General features: G+C 33.5%; 1 protein-coding gene across 1 annotated transcript in view; it reads right to left on the bottom strand.

Annotated features, from left to right (window-relative positions):
- Nucleotides 1–17,188, bottom strand: part of LOC130683233 (serine/threonine-protein kinase TAO1-like) — a 58,696-nt gene extending 41,508 nt beyond the window's left edge. The window contains 7 exon segments of the mRNA XM_057499497.1: nucleotides 2,678–2,772; nucleotides 5,203–5,316; nucleotides 6,851–6,947; nucleotides 7,514–7,559; nucleotides 8,818–8,919; nucleotides 11,490–11,561; nucleotides 17,008–17,188. Of these exon segments, the coding sequence (XP_057355480.1) occupies nucleotides 2,678–2,772; nucleotides 5,203–5,316; nucleotides 6,851–6,947; nucleotides 7,514–7,559; nucleotides 8,818–8,919; nucleotides 11,490–11,561; nucleotides 17,008–17,139 (658 nt within the window). The 5' untranslated portion in view covers nucleotides 17,140–17,188.
- Between the last annotated feature and the right edge of the window lie 207 nt (nucleotides 17,189–17,395).

Genomic DNA, 17,395 nt, shown 5'->3' with positions numbered 1-17,395 from the left:
GGGTCTCTTTATTTCTGCTTACTGTGGATTGAATTTGCCTTCTTTTTCTAGTCTTAAGGTGACAGTTGAAGTCATGACCTTGACAATTTACAAGTATAATTTTGACTCTCAAATGTCCCTCAGTTTGGCTTTGTGCTGTTACTAAATTTCGTTTCAACATCTCTGGCAGGAATATCACAGTAGCAAATACCACACTTTTCTCAGTGTGTTCTGTGATGTAGTTCATGGTTTCAGATGGTCTTGTTATTGATGGTGTTCACTTTGATCACTTACGGCCATTCCACAAGTTTTCATAGTAAAGTTTCACTTTTTTCCTTTGTAAAATATCCTTTGTATTGTCTCTGACAATAAGAGACCTCACTCTGATTATCCTTAATATATGTGATGAACCCCCCCTGTACATAGCCAGTCTCCCATCTTGGCCACCACCCTTTCCGCTCTTCCCCATCAAGTTTTCAAACCCCATTCCAAGTCTGTCTACTTCATCCACTCAGTTTCTGACACCCCATCCAAACTGGATCACTTTCTGCAGTGAGGCCCTCCTCATCAGTCCTCAGGAGGGAAGCCCCCTTCCTTTCAGTCAGGCACCGCCATGTGTCAGGTTTACCCACCCCAAAATGTGGACCTGCTCCTTGGCCTCTGACACCCCATGCTGGGCTACTTCCAGGTATGAGTGCTTCGGTTACCCCACCAGGACTCTGATCTCCAAACGTGACTGCCGCCCTTCCTGCATAGGTTCTGCTTCCACTTACAAGGCACTCTGTCTGTGGGAACTCCCTCCTCTCCTCACAGCACTCTGACACGCCACTCCGGGCTACCATGACTCAGCAGGTGACGTGGACACCTGCTTTATACTGTCCTCCCAACAGCTTTAAGAATGACTAGTTTGGTCCAGGAAGGGGAAGGGATTACTGAAGAAATTGTTAATAAATAAAATAACTTGTGTTTCTACTGTGATTTATTAAAGTATTCAAAAATTCTAAATGGTGTACCATCAATATATCAGACCAGAGGATGATTTTTGATTCTGTCGTTTACCATAAACCTGACCATCTCAATTCAGTCAAAGAACACTGCACTTCGCTAAAAACCATAGAGATTTACTCAATCTAAACTGTGGGAGCCTTCAGTGGATTCAAAGGACATTTTACATTTCAATTATTTTTTTAATTAAAGTATCCTTGATATTCAATCTTATATTGATTTCAAGTATACAACACAGTGGTCCTACAGTCACCCATATTAAATCCTCAACCCCCCCCCACTGCAGTTACTGTCAACATAGGAAAATGTTACAGAAGCAGTGCTTTTATTTTCCATGCTATACTACTATCCCTGTGACCAATTTATGACTGAAAATTTTTGTGCCCTTTTATTCCCCTCACCGTCAACTACTCACCCCAACCCCTCCCCCATAGTAGCTTTCTTCTTTCTCAGAATTGCTTTGTTCTTTCTCAGAACTGCTTTGGCTATATGGGGTCTTTTGTCGTTCCACATGAATTTTAGAACTATTTGTTCTAGCTCATTGAAAAATACTATTGGTATTTTGATAGGTATTGCACTGACTCTGTAAATTGCTTTGGGCAGGATGGCCATTTTGATGATATTAATTCTTCCTATCCATGAACATGGGATTATTTCCATTTATTGGTTAGTTTCTCTCGTGAAGAAAGTATAGGTCTTTCACCTCCTTGGTTAGGTTTATTCCTAGCTATTTTATTCTTTTTGATGCAGTTTTAAATAGAATTGTTTTCCTGTTTTCTGTTTCTGCTAGTTTGTTGTTAGTATATAGGAATGCAACAGATTTCTGTGTATTAATTTTGTATCCTGCAACTTTGCTGAATTTGGTTATTAGTTCTAACCATTTTTTGGTGGAGTCTTTAGGGTTTTCTATATGTAATAATATCATGTCATCTGTAGACAGTGATAGTTTTACTTCTTCCTTCCTGATCTGTATACCTTTTGTTTCTTTTTCTTATCTAATTGCTTTGAATGTTATTTCCAATACTCTGTTGAATAAAAGTGGTGAGGGGATATCCTTGTCTTGTTCCCAATCTTAGAGGAAAAACTTTTACCTTTTGGCTACTAGGTAGGATATTAGCAGTGGGATTGCCATTTATGGACTTAGTTATGTTGAGCTATGTTCCCTTTATACTTATGCTAAGAGTTTTTATCACAAATGGATGCTGAATTTAGTCAAATGCTTTTCTGTGTCTAATGAGATAATCATGATTTTCAGCCTTCATTTTGTTAATGTGGTGGATCACACTGATCTACAGATAGTGATCCATATTTGCACCCCTGGGATATGTCACAGTTAATCATGATATATTATCTTTTTAGTGTATTGAATGCTTTAGAGACCCTTCATACATGGTAAATCTATAACCATAGACATATTCTAGGTGTTTAACAAATACTCATTAAATGTTAGACACAGATACCTCAAAATTAATACCACATTATAAACTATTTTAGACCTAATTTAATACAGCAAATATAATACACCTAACCTAATATATATATATATATAGCCAAATAACCAATGTGACAATTTTAATAGATTTATTGCTCCCCTTAAACACTGACATAAAAATAAAAATTTGTAATTTTGTACAGAAATTGAGGTAAAACATTGATCAAAACTTACTACACAGTAATAAAGAGCAATGCTTACCTAGTTCAATACATGTTATTCCAAGAGACCAAATATCTACTTCGGTACCATATTGTTGTTCTTCATCCTTGGCTAAAATTACTTCTGGGGCCATCCTAAAACATAAAATGTCCAAGTATACTATTCTTTAAAAACATAATGACCGTCTCCATGGAGAACACCTGTGTGAATTCCACATGATATAACTGGACAAAAGAATTCTTGTAAAGGGAAATAAATGCATTACAGGTTGTGAGGTAAATATTTACCATTGCATATACAGTGCTAGACTTATTCTTACCATTTGTCATGATCATGTAACAGCGTCCTGGAGGAAAGATTCCCCAGAGCAGGGTTGTATTCTGCATCAACTCAAGTTTGCAGATTCTAATATTGTATATCCTTTATGCCAGTGATTCTCAAACATTTTCATTTTAGTATCTTATTACAAAAGTCTAAGTTTTGCTTGAAAGGGGGCATTTTATCACTGGCACTTGTTTCCTTGAAGTAAACCAGCTCACTACATTTAGCTGAGAAAATATCTGCCACAATAAGCAACAACGAATAAGCAGTTTGTCAGTCTTTTTTGCAAATAGGAGTAGTGTTCTGTGATAAAAGTGGCTACGACAGCCACTCATAACTAAATAAATCATACAATTATTAACTTTATAGGTGTCTTGGTTATAAAATGAAATGCTCATTCACATCTTCAGCTAGACTCTAATGTTCTCACTGGTATGCTTCACCTTATACTTCCTTTGTACTTGTTGTTAAGCACAGACAGACATTTAGAACAGTTTCTGACTGCTTAGTAAGATTGTCACCAGGCATATGTGTGTTCCTCTGTGTAAAAACATGTAAATATGTACACAGTGCTGTGTTCCTAATATACTATATACAAATTCATACATATGTAACTTCCAATTGCCAATAATAGAGGGCTTCTAATGTGTTAAGATGTTGAAGTAAGCTTGGGGAGTCAGTAAGTTCAACAAAGTTAAAAAAGTAGTTTTGTTTTTAATGCACAACTTTCCAGCTCCTTTCTAGTATAAAACATTGATCACTGACTTGTGAAAGGGGACCACGAAAAAGAATGATTTCTCCAAAGAACCCTTTTTTTATACAGGGGAAGAGGATTCTATCTAAACTAGGGTTCAACATAAGAAAGTTTTGGTCATACAGAACAGTAGCCTTCAACCTTTTTATTTTCTTACTTCCAATGAATTTATTTTAAAAATGTATCTGCTTGTACATTTTTGAGTTGGTATCGAAATTTTATAAACTTAGTTGCAAAGGATATAGTGTACACATATGTATATACATTATTTTGTATATGTGCTTTACAGATATGTACAACTTGGAGCTGAGGACCTAGCTCATTCAATTCATTAAAAACACTGCTGTATAATAACCTAATTAGCAAACCCAGTCTGCATGGTCATATCAACCATTCAAATCAGAATTATTTTCTATCAGGAAATGCCAAACTTCATTTTTCAATGTAAATAACATGTTAATGTGTCCTCATGGCAATTGTCCCAGTTATAAATGAGGTAATTTATGATCCACTAGAAAAGAAGATGGGAGGGAAGATAATTGGGGAAAAGAAAGAGCAAGGAGTAAAAGGAAGTGAAGAGAGATGACTGTGAAGGCAGAAGGCCCTTGCCAAAACTTTGTGTCCTAACTCTTCAATATTTCTGATGCTATATACTCTAGATGTTATGTATTCTCAAGTTGTCCCTCTGGTGATGGTTTGAGGCTTTTAATCCTCAGAACAATGCATCATTCTACTATTCAGGATGGGTGAGAAGCCTTTCTTTAACAAAATGGGAGTTGGGAGATTTGAAAGGTAAGTGGAGAAGATGATGCAGTAGACCTAAGACACCTCTCAATATATACAGAGAGAAAACACTTTTGGAAGTTGAAGATGTGGAAAATTATTCCCTTCAGGCTTGCTGACATTAATATGGAATTATTTATGAATTAAGTTAGATGATGTCTAGAACTCGTTTCAAATAACTGGAGGTGGAGGGAGGGCAAGAGGAGCAAGTACACAGGGCAGCTGGGCCCCGGGGTAGTGCTGTTAGGCTGAGCTGACCGCTGTGTGAGCCTCCCTTATATTTTTGTCTATTTCCCTGTATACTTGAAATTCTCCAGAATAAAAAAGTTTTTTTATATTTGTAATTAGCTACCAGTCTTCAGATACTCGTATTCAGAGATACTGACACACAGTAAGTATAAATCTAAAGAAAATTTCCATTTAGCACTTCTATCCTCTCCCTTCTTAAATATTTAAATGTTTTCACTCCTACACCCAATACATGATGTAGATGATAAGAGGAAAGAAACATTGGGGGGACTAATGAAACAATAGGAGATACAAGGGCAGCACTCCAAATCTATATCTGAAACTAACTGTAGTGCTTAGAGTAATGTCTAAAGCAGCACTGTATTTCCAAGAAAAAAGATAAAGCATCTGAAAAAAGTATAACCACACACTGCCTATTTCAATTATGGGGATCAATACCAGACAGGACTATTCTTACCAATTCGGCGTTCCCACAAAAGAACTGGCACGAGAGGCCATGGAAGCCAATCCAAAGTCAGCAAGTTTCACCTGGCCTTGTTCTGTCAGAAGGATATTTGCTGCTTTGATATCTCTGGGTTTAAAGAACACAGAAAATTATTTGTCTTTCCATCATAAGATTATACTGAAAATGATAAAAATCATATAAAATTTTATAAAACACAGAAGGAGAAATCAGAATAATGAAGGCCTTTGATAATCTCTCAGTATGAGATAATGAGAATTAAGATCCAAATTAAGAAGTGAGATACACAGAATTTCTGTAAGTATATAGTAACAATTTTCTAAAAGAGAAGATAAAATAGCAGTAGAAACAGAAGAAAAAATTAGGTAATTAATAGCACATACTCTATATTTGAGTTCCTGTTCATTGGTACAAATAATGGTTTTAAAAATTCAGCTGAAAATTCTTATGTAACTGTAAGATTTCTGAGTATACCCTTAACATTAAAATGGAAAAAAAAGAACCTCATTCCCTAAATTTGTTTTTTTTAATTACTCATATCATTCCAAACTTTAGCATAGTTCTCCTACCTAAATATGAAATGAAAACTGAAACACATGGATAAGGTAATATCAATGATCCCAAATTTACTTTTAAGCTCTTTCTAAATCAACAATGTACAAGTGAACTAAGAAAATTATAATGGAATTATATGCCCAATGGGTACCATACATTCAAAAAAAATAAATTTCTAAGCACTTGTCAATTCATACTACATAGTACTATAATGGATATAATAGTAAGTCAATCTATTTTCTTCCATTTGATTTTGTTAACAAATGGTTGGTTCTTTGAAGTTGAGAAGACCTTAGGTTTTACTTCCAACTCTTCGATTCTCTTACTTACTATGCATGTGGATTTCTCTTGGACCTTAGTATTCTCATCTAAAAAACTGATAACCCATTAATTTGCAATGACTCTACTATATAAGTTTACTATGTATTGTCTAGTTCTCATAGATAATTTTAAAAATGCTAGTTTCCTTCTAAAACCAGGGAAAACCAATACCAATGCTAAAAATGTAGTTTATGATGGTTTAATCTTTAAATTATTATTCACTATCAAGGATTATCAAGGATTATCTCAAAAGCATAGAGTCTTAAGTAGCTTTCACTTGTCTCTGTCATGGAATCAAATCTGGCATTATGAGTCACTAGGAGGACAAAAGATCTATCTAGGTTAGTTCTAGTCTAATCCATCTTGCTTGTAAGCTTTGGGAAGTTAGTCACAAATTGGGGCATCAGTTTCTTCATCTGTAAAATGAAAAAAGTAAGAATACATCATCCCAATCGTCTTTTCCGCTTCACAAATTAAATTATTCTATAATTAAATTTCTATCACAAATCTATAAAGTGCACATACTTCACACAGCCTGGCAGCATGTGTAGAAAAAGATAAAAATTATCCTCAACAAAGAGATCAAATAAATTAGTATATTCTTTTTAAGACATGGATAACCTAAAAAAAAACATGAGTTTGTAAAACTCCAGAATACTTTTATTTACCTAAAACAAATAAAGCTTTCAGGATTAATAAATTCTAGGTCTGATAAATTCAATAAGCCATTTGCTTATTGACATATGATCATTTTTAAAGTACTTACCTATGGATCATGGCATGAGAATGTAAGTAGGCTAAGCCCTGGAGAGCACCATGTGTAATTGCTGCTATTTCCATTTCTTGTAATGGCTTTTTGTGAACTTAAAATAAGAATTCATTTAAAAATGATTATTCTATAGAACATTTCTATTTAAAAATATATATACACATATCTAATATATGGGGAAATCTTTAAAAACTAACATTTAGCAAGAAGGAACTTTTTGCTTTCCAAGATAATAAAACAAGGCAGTTTAACTTTATAACAAGTGTGCAGTTGTGCCTATTTGTTATAGTTCACAGGCAATTTTCCTCAAAGTTAACAAACAACATTTAACAATTATTTTGTGATTATAAAAACAATGAAAGAGAAGCTTTCCCTTTTTATATTCCTACATATCTTCATTCTGAACAGAAGGAACAAATCAAATTTAATGATAAAGAATGCAGAAAAATGCCTGTTAAATCATAATGAACGAAAACTCATCTGTATGCTGAAACATAATATTTAATGAGGACAGTGCACACCACGCTGAGACTCTAGAAAAGACAAAGGTTTTCACTCTTCCTGAAGAGTTTTAACATTATTAAAAAAATCTCTTACTGCACAAATTCTCATTTTATTATACTAATATTTCTCTTTTCTTAATAAATAAAGGAAACTTACCTTTCAGGAAATCTGAAACAGATCTTATACAATATTCCATTACAAGCTACATGGGAAAAAATGATAAAAACATTAAAATACACTATTAAAACTAAAAGATTCTATATGAGATAAAACAAATTCACCAAGGAGATCGAGAAGACACTTTGAAGTAACAAACTCTAGTTATCAATTACCTTTAATTACACATTTTTGGAACTTGTTAAATGCATACATGAAGTTAAGCCAATACTACATTAATCTTTTATAATGCCAACATAGAACTGCTTGCAGATGTGTGTTTCACATAATTACCAACCAAAGCTATAAAGGAATATACATATTCTATTAATATTAACCTATAGTAGCAATACTGGTATTGTTAGGAAACAGAAAATTATCCTCTGGTACTATATATACAAAGTTTAGGTTACAGTTTAAATCTTTCCTATAAAGCCAACACAGAGCACCTCTTATGTGCAAGGTATTTTATATATATTAACTAATTTAATCCTCATAACCACATTTGGAAGTAGACCCTATTATCATCCTTGTTTTACAGATGGAGAAACCTGAAAGACAGGGAGGCAGTCTACCCTGTCGGCCACTGTTTTTTCTTTAACCACAGCCTCAAATTTTGGAGTACCATCACCACTAAATTAAACCAAACATTACAAATCTAAATCTAAGTTCAGTATATTAAAATGATAATCAGCAATAGCTTATTAAAAGTAAAAGGTCATTCCTGTTGAAAGAAAATTTATCGTTCCTCTTAAAAGACATAATTACTATGCCTATACTGTTCTAAGATTACTACCTTATCTTAGTTTTAACAATGGGGCAAAATTAATTTCCATTTTCTACAATAAAATGTCTCAATTTTCTACCTTTAGGATCATTCAGCCAAAGAATCACAATCAGTTCAGATTCCTTCAGGATTCACCACCAATATTCCACACAAGATCCTTGTGGTTAAATAGTTTACAATACATTTATGTCAAAAATATATGCTGATTTTCATCCTTGAGTGATAGGATTGTTCTCAACAAATGTCTGATAAAGCATTTGAAGAATGATACCGCTAACATACATCAGAACATTTTCCCATGCACGTAATGATCAGGTGAATCTCTGAAGTAAACTGGCAAAAGTTCTATTATCTCCTACTGCCCAAGAGTTCCAGGAAAAGCTGCTCCTCCTTTCTCGGTATGAACTAACATTTCAAGGTGCTTGTGCATGGCTTTACACAACTATTTTGAGACATTTTTGAATTAATTATAAACTAAATCTACTAAAATTACAGCAAGGGGAGAACAGATACCTACCCATGCTGTGTGCTCACTTAAATAGCAGCCTTTGTATTCTATAATGTTGGGATGTTTTAATATTTGTAGAAACCTGACTTCCTTAATAATGTCCTGCCATTTCTATGGGGAGAAAAAAAGAATACAGGAAATAATTAGGAACAGTTCCTTTTCCTTAGAAAGCTATACAAGTAAAAAAGTAATTATTAGATCAATATGTTAATAAGAACATACAACTTTGTTTCATTTGTAATATTTAAATGTCAAACTAATACATTTTAAAGAACTTACATCCGTATAGTTTACAACTCAATTACATAAAATTCATTCCAGGTAGGACATATTTTTATTCTCATAAAATTTATTACCAATGAGTCTTATCAAAATTTTACAACCACACACTAAGCCTGTTGAAAACTATATACTATATTTAGTGGTTTTTCTTCAAAAGTTCAACCTCTCCCTTCTTTGGTGCAGCTTTATTGTTGCATAATTTACATACCTTAAGTTCAGCTTTTGTGTTTTTGGCTTATATTGTCTACCAAATGTTAAGTTTTTCCTGCTGTTTAAACTCAAATCAAGTAATTACCTAAATTCCTTGCACATATTCTAAAATGCTAGTGAACACTTAGGTTATAACAGAGGGAAGTTCCCAGAAAAACCAAGCAGCATGAAAACATTTTCCTACAGGATTTTACGAACAGCCTTCCCATTGATGCCTACTAGTAAATAACAGATGAACCTTCAGCAATTAAAGCTGCTCTATGACAACTTCAGAAACTTAGGCCATATCCTAACTATAGTTACTTCTAAGAAGCAATCAGGGAACTCTGAAAATACAGGTACTTGGGCCCATACCCAGAGACTCTAGAAGCTTAGTAGATGTGGGATGGGAACTTGGAATCTGTATTTTGTTCTTGTTTCAGCTTTTCCAAGCTTTACCACTCACTTGTATCCTATTTCTAAAGGTAGGGGAACTAGAATACAGAACTTTAAGAAATGTTTTGTACTAGAATTTAAGATCCTATATCTCCTATGTTATTTCATAAGCCCTCAACAAAATAGAGCAGAAGATATTCACAGTGTAAAATGTGTAAGCTGGAAGATGCTAAGTTTAAAAAGTGTTTCATGGGCTTTACATTTCAAATTTGAATGATCTGGGAGGCAAACTCTCAAAACAAAACAAAACAAAATTAAAACATGTATTCTTCAATGTAAAAAACACTTCCAGGAAGGATACAATATTAGATGAGAGAAGATGCTGCCCTAGGTGAAACTTTTTGTTCTAGGTGTGACTAATTAAACAGACTCCAACACAAGTTGGCTAGGAAAGCTAGTTTTAAAGTTATGCTATGGAATGGCAAATAAAATTACAGTAAACTTGTAAAAAAATGGACTTTGTAAAGGGGTTTTAGAAATTATTAAGAGTTTTTTTAGGTATCAACATAAAGGAACAGTGATCAATCACAACAGTGTTATCAACCCCATAAGTGTGATTATCACAAAAAACAAGATTGACCACAAAATAGGGATTCCAGAAATATACAAAACCAAAACCTTTAAAAATTAAAGACTGATCCAGCAATACCCTGAGATATTAAGTAAAAGCAGGGACTCAAAGAAATATTTGTGTACCTATGCTCACAGCAGCATTATTCACAATAACCAAGGGGCAGAAGCAACTAAGGGTCCGTTTGCAGATGATGGATGGACAAAATGTGGTGTTTTTACAAAGACACACACACAGTCACAAACACACACAACAACATGGATGAACTTTGAGTGCACTATATTAAGTGAAACAAGCCAGTCACAAAAGGACAAATAGTGCATAATTTCAATTACATGAGATAGCTAAAGGAGTCAAATTCAGAGAGAGAGAAAGTAGAAAGGTGATTTCCAGGGGCTGCGGGGAGAGGGAATGAGGAGTTATTGTTTGATGGGGGTAGAATATCACTTTTGCAAAGTGAAAGAGTTCTGCAGATGGATGGTGGTGTTGGTTGCACAGCAATGTGAATGTCCTTAACGCCACTGAACTTACACTTAAAGTGATTAAGATGGTAAATTTGTTTTGTGTACTTTACCACAATTAAAAATAATTAAATTTTTGAAGAATTCAAGAAACAGATAACACTTAGGAAGTAGACATTTTATAAACTTATGCAATTAAGAACTAATCAGAATACTGAAGAACAAAAGTACATGCAATACAGTATCAATCATTTTATTTTTCAGATTATTACCACTGCCTTATTTTTCAGACTAGATATATGCTGCCTGATGATTATTTGAAACAGCCATTAGATAATTTCTCTACCATTAAAAATTTATATCCAGTATACTTACTGTCAAATGTACCTTATTCTAGTTTACTTTCTTAGACATGATAATCCCTCTACTATAGAATAAACTGCTAAACAACAATTTAAAAAATTAAACTCGTGTCAGCAGCACATATCTAAAACAATTAAAAGTAAGGGACACAGTTGGGAGGTTTCTAGAATGTCAGGAATGTTTACAGCTCTAGGTACAATTTAAATGGGCACACTGAGTCTGTGGAAGAAAATTCACTGAGATATACACTTAATATTTGTATATTTTTCAACATTTTTTGAAAAAATTCCCACCTATCCCCAATTTAAAACGGTATGGGTTCTTTAACATGCCAATACAAACACATATATTTCACCTACCTTCGTAGACTGCATTCCAGTATAAGATAATTTCTTGATAGCCACCACTTCATTGGTGCGCACATCTCGTGCCTAAAAAAGACAGAAGAGCATTGTAAAAATTATCAGATTAAATCTGGGAAATCATTTCTCGGAGAATAAAAGTATTTATAAACTACCATGTCAAAAAAGATATCAAAACTGCTTTTAAAGAACATTAAAAAATAACTCAATAGATACAAAAAACATCAAATTATCAAGGAGCTGGTACTTTAGAAATAAAAATAATGAATGTTCATCTTTGAATGAGCTAGTTGAGAGGAAAAATATAGAAAGTTGAATAGAACTGTCAACAAACAAAAAAATGACTAGTACATACAAGTCTATGCTAGGCCTATAAACTTCAAAATTTCAATGAAATGGACAATTCTCTAGGAAAGAACTACTAAAATTGATCTAGAGAAGAACATTTGAGTAAAACAGTGGTGGCAGACTGAAAAGAATACTAATCGTCTTTAAAATAGTTGTGAGTGGAAAAGTTTCACCAGGGAACTTCCCAGGATAAAAGGGGAGAAAAAAGGAAAGCTATCCCATTAATTTTATGGAGGCAGTCTAACCCAGCAACTAAACCCTCACCAGCAGCACAAAATAGAAACTTAGGTACCAATTTGACTTATAAATTTAGACAAGGGAACTCAAAATAAAATTTTAAAATCAAATATTACAGGGCATTAAAACAATATTTCACTTGGAAAAATACATTACCACAGAAATGCAAAATTTTGATACAGGAAAACATTTCAGAATTTGCCATATGTTTTTACAAATCAAAGGGGAAAAATATATACTTATATACGTAAATGCTCAATAAATGCTGAAAATGCCGAAAAGGCCCAACTCCAAATGTATTCAATGCAGGGAAGACCAAACTCTTAGAAAACCCACACGGGAAAGGTAATTCCTCAACATGATAAACTATTAACTAGAATTACGACAAGACAGCTAAAATGCTACCACAATTAGTATTTACCACTGTTCTGGAAATTTTGATAAAAAAATAAAAGCATAACAGAAACATAAAAGTTAACTCTTTAGAAACTAAGAGCCAAGTTCTCATTACATGTTTAAAAAAAAAAGATTATATATAAAGAGGGCACAAGAGGATAGCTGCAAAATATTTCAAATGAGTTCAGTAAAAAGGGTTAATCATCTCTAGTCATCTGTGGGAGAATTCATCTTCAATTCAGTCTTTAATGAATTCCCAAAGATAAAATGTTTTAAATTTATAATTAGATTATGGTGATAGCTACAAAATTCTAACTTACTAAAAATCTATGCAATGCACACTTAAAATTGGTGGACTTAGAGTATGGAATTTAAATCTCAAAAAAACTGTTAAAAAATTACACAAGCACATATGTCAATTACACCTAAATAGAGTTCCTTAAAATATATATATATATTTTTAAGTGGGTTCTGGGAACAACTAATGACATTCCAATTTCAATTACTGGCAGACTGGTTAATGAAAACATGCACCACTTACCATAATGGCTGAGGTGGATCTATCCGCATAAAATCTTGAATATGAATTTATTTTTCCAAAATGTTCTCTACTCATCTATTTGTGAGTCCCTTGATTTTAGTCAATAGGTCTAACCAGCTATATTCTTTTCTAACAGTTTTAATGAGATACAATTTACATACCACACATTTCACCCATTTGAATGTGTGTAATTCTATAGCTTTTAGTACACTGACAGATACAGGGCAATACTGATTGATATGACAGATACATGCAATTTACTGATAACTACAATTTTAGAACGTTCATTACCTCAAAAAGAAGCTCCAAATTGTTTCATTTAAAAATGATTAAAATGGTAAATTTTATATTATGTGTATCTTACCTCAAATTTTTTCCCAATTAAAAAAAAAAGAAACAAAACCCCACACCCTTTAGCTATCACTCTCCTATCCCTTTTCCTCACCCCTTCAGCCCTAAGGAACAACTAACCTACTTTCTGTGTCTCTGGAGATTTGCCCATTCTGTACACTTTGGAACCATATAATATACAGTCTTTTGTGACTGGCTTCTTTCACTTAGTATAATTTTTCAAGACTTGTGACAAGTGAATGTTGAGCATCTTTTCATGTGCTTTTTGGTCATTTGTACATCTTTGGAGAAATGTCAATTCAGATCCTTTGCACATTTAAAAATTGGGTTGCCTTTTTATTATTGAGTTGTAAGAGTTCTTTATATGTTCTAGACACAAGTCCCTTAGCAGACATATGATTTCAAATAATTTCTCTTATTCTGTTGGTTGTCTTTGCACTGTTTTGAAGCATAGAAGTTTTACATTTTGATCAAATCCAATACCTATGTTTTTCTTTTGTTCATGCTTTTATTGTCATTTCTGAGAATCCTTTGACAAAACCAAGGTCATGCAGTTTTACCCTAAGAGTTTTATAGTTGTAACTGTTATATTTAGGTCTTTGATACAATTTAATGTTCATATATGGTAAGAGGTAAGGGTCCAATTTCATTGTTTTGCTAAAGAGCTACCTTTCTAATTAGCACAAGATAAAGTTCAAAAGTGGGTATACTGAATGCAGTGTAGTATCCTGGAGTAGATTCCAGAACAGAAAAGAGCACACAGACTGGGAAAATCTGAATAAAGTATGTAGTTTAGTTAATAGTATCCGTGTATCAATGTTGATTTCTTAGTTTTGATTAAGGTGCTGTGGTTATGAAACTTGTAAACTTTAAAGGATTTGGGTGAAGATTATAGGGTAAAACTTTACTATTATTGCAAAATCTGCAAATCTAGTCTTACTTTAAAACAGTACATTAAAGTCATGGTAATTTATTAAAATCCAAACTCATTAGATTACATTAAAATTAAATCAGATTAAGATGAGATTACTTTTGCCTATCACACACACACACAAAAAAAAAAAACCCACAGAAAAATATTTAATGTCCACAGTCATGTTTCTCTCTCCCTTCAGGATTACAAATTGTGCTTACTCATCATGTTTTATACATCTCCTCTAATCTGGAACAATTTGCTCAACCCTTCCTTGTCTTTTATAACACTGGCAGTTGCTGAGACTACACAGCAGCACTTACCTTACTAAATTTGTGTTTGTCTGAAGCTTTTCCAAGATTAGATTCTGGTTACACATCTCTGGCTGAAATACTACATGAGTTATATTGTATCCTTTTCAGGGTATCATATCTGGACACATACAATGTCTGTTCATCACTGGTTACTAATTTTCATTACCCACTCAAGGTATTTGGCTGTTTCTTTCCAATGTATATAGTTATACCCCTGTTTCCTACTTTGTATCTAACAAGCAATCCGTGCAGAGATACTTTTAAACTATATAAATACCCTGCTCATCAAACTTTCCCCCGAGGTTTAGCAACCACTGAAGATTCTACCCAAAACAATCTTTGCAATGATTGCTGCAATCTTCAAAATGCTGGTTTTTCCCAACTCTACCATTCCCTTCACATGTATCAGTCAGCATTCTATTATAAAGAAAAGCCCTCCCTTTCCAACTATCTATCCATCTTTCATCTATCATGGAAATTAGGAATTCCTATTTTATTCAATGGGTTATAATCAATAGATGTTTATGTTGATGCTCAAATTGTTCCAGATCTGGCCAGTGGGAGCACCTTCAAGCTGGTTCTAGCATCCTCTTGAAAGGGCCCCCTTTTTTTTAAAGCACTTTTTAACCTTCTGGTACAAGATATTCTAGAGCTTATCTTTAATGATCCTTGTCCCCACAATAGAATTAACCATTACTCCAAGAGCTCTTGATCCATGTAGTGAGGAATTCAAGATCTGAGTGCTAAGTGTGCTTGTTGCTACTGGGATATCAATGCAACTAGAATCTTACAGAAGAGAGAGCTAGGAAATATATATGTCATACAATTAGTTCATATTAATGCCACAAATTCCTATCCAATACCTGTCTAGTCCCACATGGTTCTTCCTTACTTTTGCCAATTTCCTATTTCTATCATTCTTTCAGTTAGGATCTGACTCCAAATGACATCAAAATTACTCATTTCCTATTTCTATCATTCTTTCAGTTAGGATCTGACTCCAAATGACATCAAAATTACTCACTGCTCAATCTTGAATCACACAGTTTCAGAACTGTCACACCCATACCAATATGAAACAAATTTACTGAGAAGAGTTCAAGATTTTCTTGCAGTTTCCTCTTCCCAAGGAGACAGAGGGTATAAAGTTAAAATACTGTGTATGAAAGTTACTCATATTAGTTTTGGTTTTTACTCCAATGTGGTTATAGCCCAAATACAGTTGGATTCATAGTTCCTGCTTGCCTTTTCATGACTCCCCCCATAGATAATGACTTAATTTTAACTTTTAACTCTATAGAATATTTATTATCAAAAGAGGTAAAACAAGTTATCATTCTGTCCTCTATCTACTTCTTTCTAGTACCCACAGTATCACTATTCTGTATCTTGAATTGTTGTTGTATGGCATATAACTTGTCTAATTTCATCGACTTATACATTTAATATATCTGTATTTACTGTATACAAATTATACTTAATAAAGTAAGTCAATTTAAAAACACTACTGACACACATTGAAGGGCTACATGACAGGGATTTTTTCAACAGGGTTCTCTTATTGGGCCCATTTCTAAGAGTCTGTATATTTTTTTCCTTTATTATTCTATATTTCTCCACATTAGTATTAAGGAGAACAACAGGAGAAGTGTACATTCAGACAAAACTGTAGCACAGAAAAAAGGTTGTTTATGAAATACCTGTTTCTGAGTGCCTCTTCCCTTATTCTGTGTCCAACTCAGAAATCAACAAACATAACCTACACCACACACACACATAAAGCATGTGTACACAAAAATATTCTGAAGGATGTTTATCTAAATTTTAACAGCAGCTCTCCTTGGGTAGGAAGATTACAGAGGGGATTTCTACTACCTTATTTTTACCTCTAATTTACAAATGGGAAATAAATAAAAAGTTCAAATTGTTACAAATTTGGAACACATTTTCTCTATGGAAATAATATTTCAAATTGTTGTTTTATTCTTAAGGTACCCATTAAAACTAAAAAAGCTAAATCTGTAATACTACCAAAATATTAAACATCTATACAAAACTTGTTGCTGAGGGAAAAAAAGCAGTCTTAATAGGAAGAAATAATGAATGAATAATAATGAAATGTGTGTACGGGACTTTACGTAAGTCAGTATTTTGCAATATTTGAATCAATAGCAATGTAAGTCATAAAACTGCTAAAGTAGTGTAAACAACATGGAAATTAAAGCAGAATATCTTTCCCATTTTTTTCAATAATCTAAGAAGCTCAATAAATAAAATGATCTTTTCATATACACCTAATGCAAGTGACTGTAAAATAGACTATTGCCTATATCTCTTTGTATTACAGATTTTTGCTCTTCCAGGACTGGATATTAAATAAACGCTGGTCACTGACATTAAGCCTTTAACACTTACAGAGTACACTGCTCCAAAGCTCCCATGGCCAACTTCTCTGAGATCTGTGAAGAGCTTCTCTGGATCTTCTTTGGAGAAGAGCTCTGCAGTTTCAGGGTCCTTCAGGCCCTCTGTTGGGATAGTTGACGGCATCCTGCTGGGCAATCAGCTGTCTGATTCTAATGGTATAGCGCTATCCCAATCCTTGGTTCATCCATATGAATGAAGCCACTTTGGCATAAACTATTGTAGAGAAATAAGAAAAGAAAAAAGGAAAATCAAAAGTTGCTAAGAATAATTAGTATAACATCATTTTCTGACTACATATATAAAATTATCTTAGACGTGGAATTTCACTGAAAAGAAGTGTTGCCTACTAGGGCAGGAGTCTTAAACCCGGCTCATCATC

Source organism: Manis pentadactyla, chromosome 4 (assembly GCF_030020395.1).
Source record: "Manis pentadactyla isolate mManPen7 chromosome 4, mManPen7.hap1, whole genome shotgun sequence".
Lineage (NCBI taxonomy): Eukaryota > Metazoa > Chordata > Mammalia > Pholidota > Manidae > Manis > Manis pentadactyla.
The sequence above is the reverse complement of the archived record's forward strand: the minus strand, read 5'-3'. Positions and strand labels throughout refer to the sequence as shown.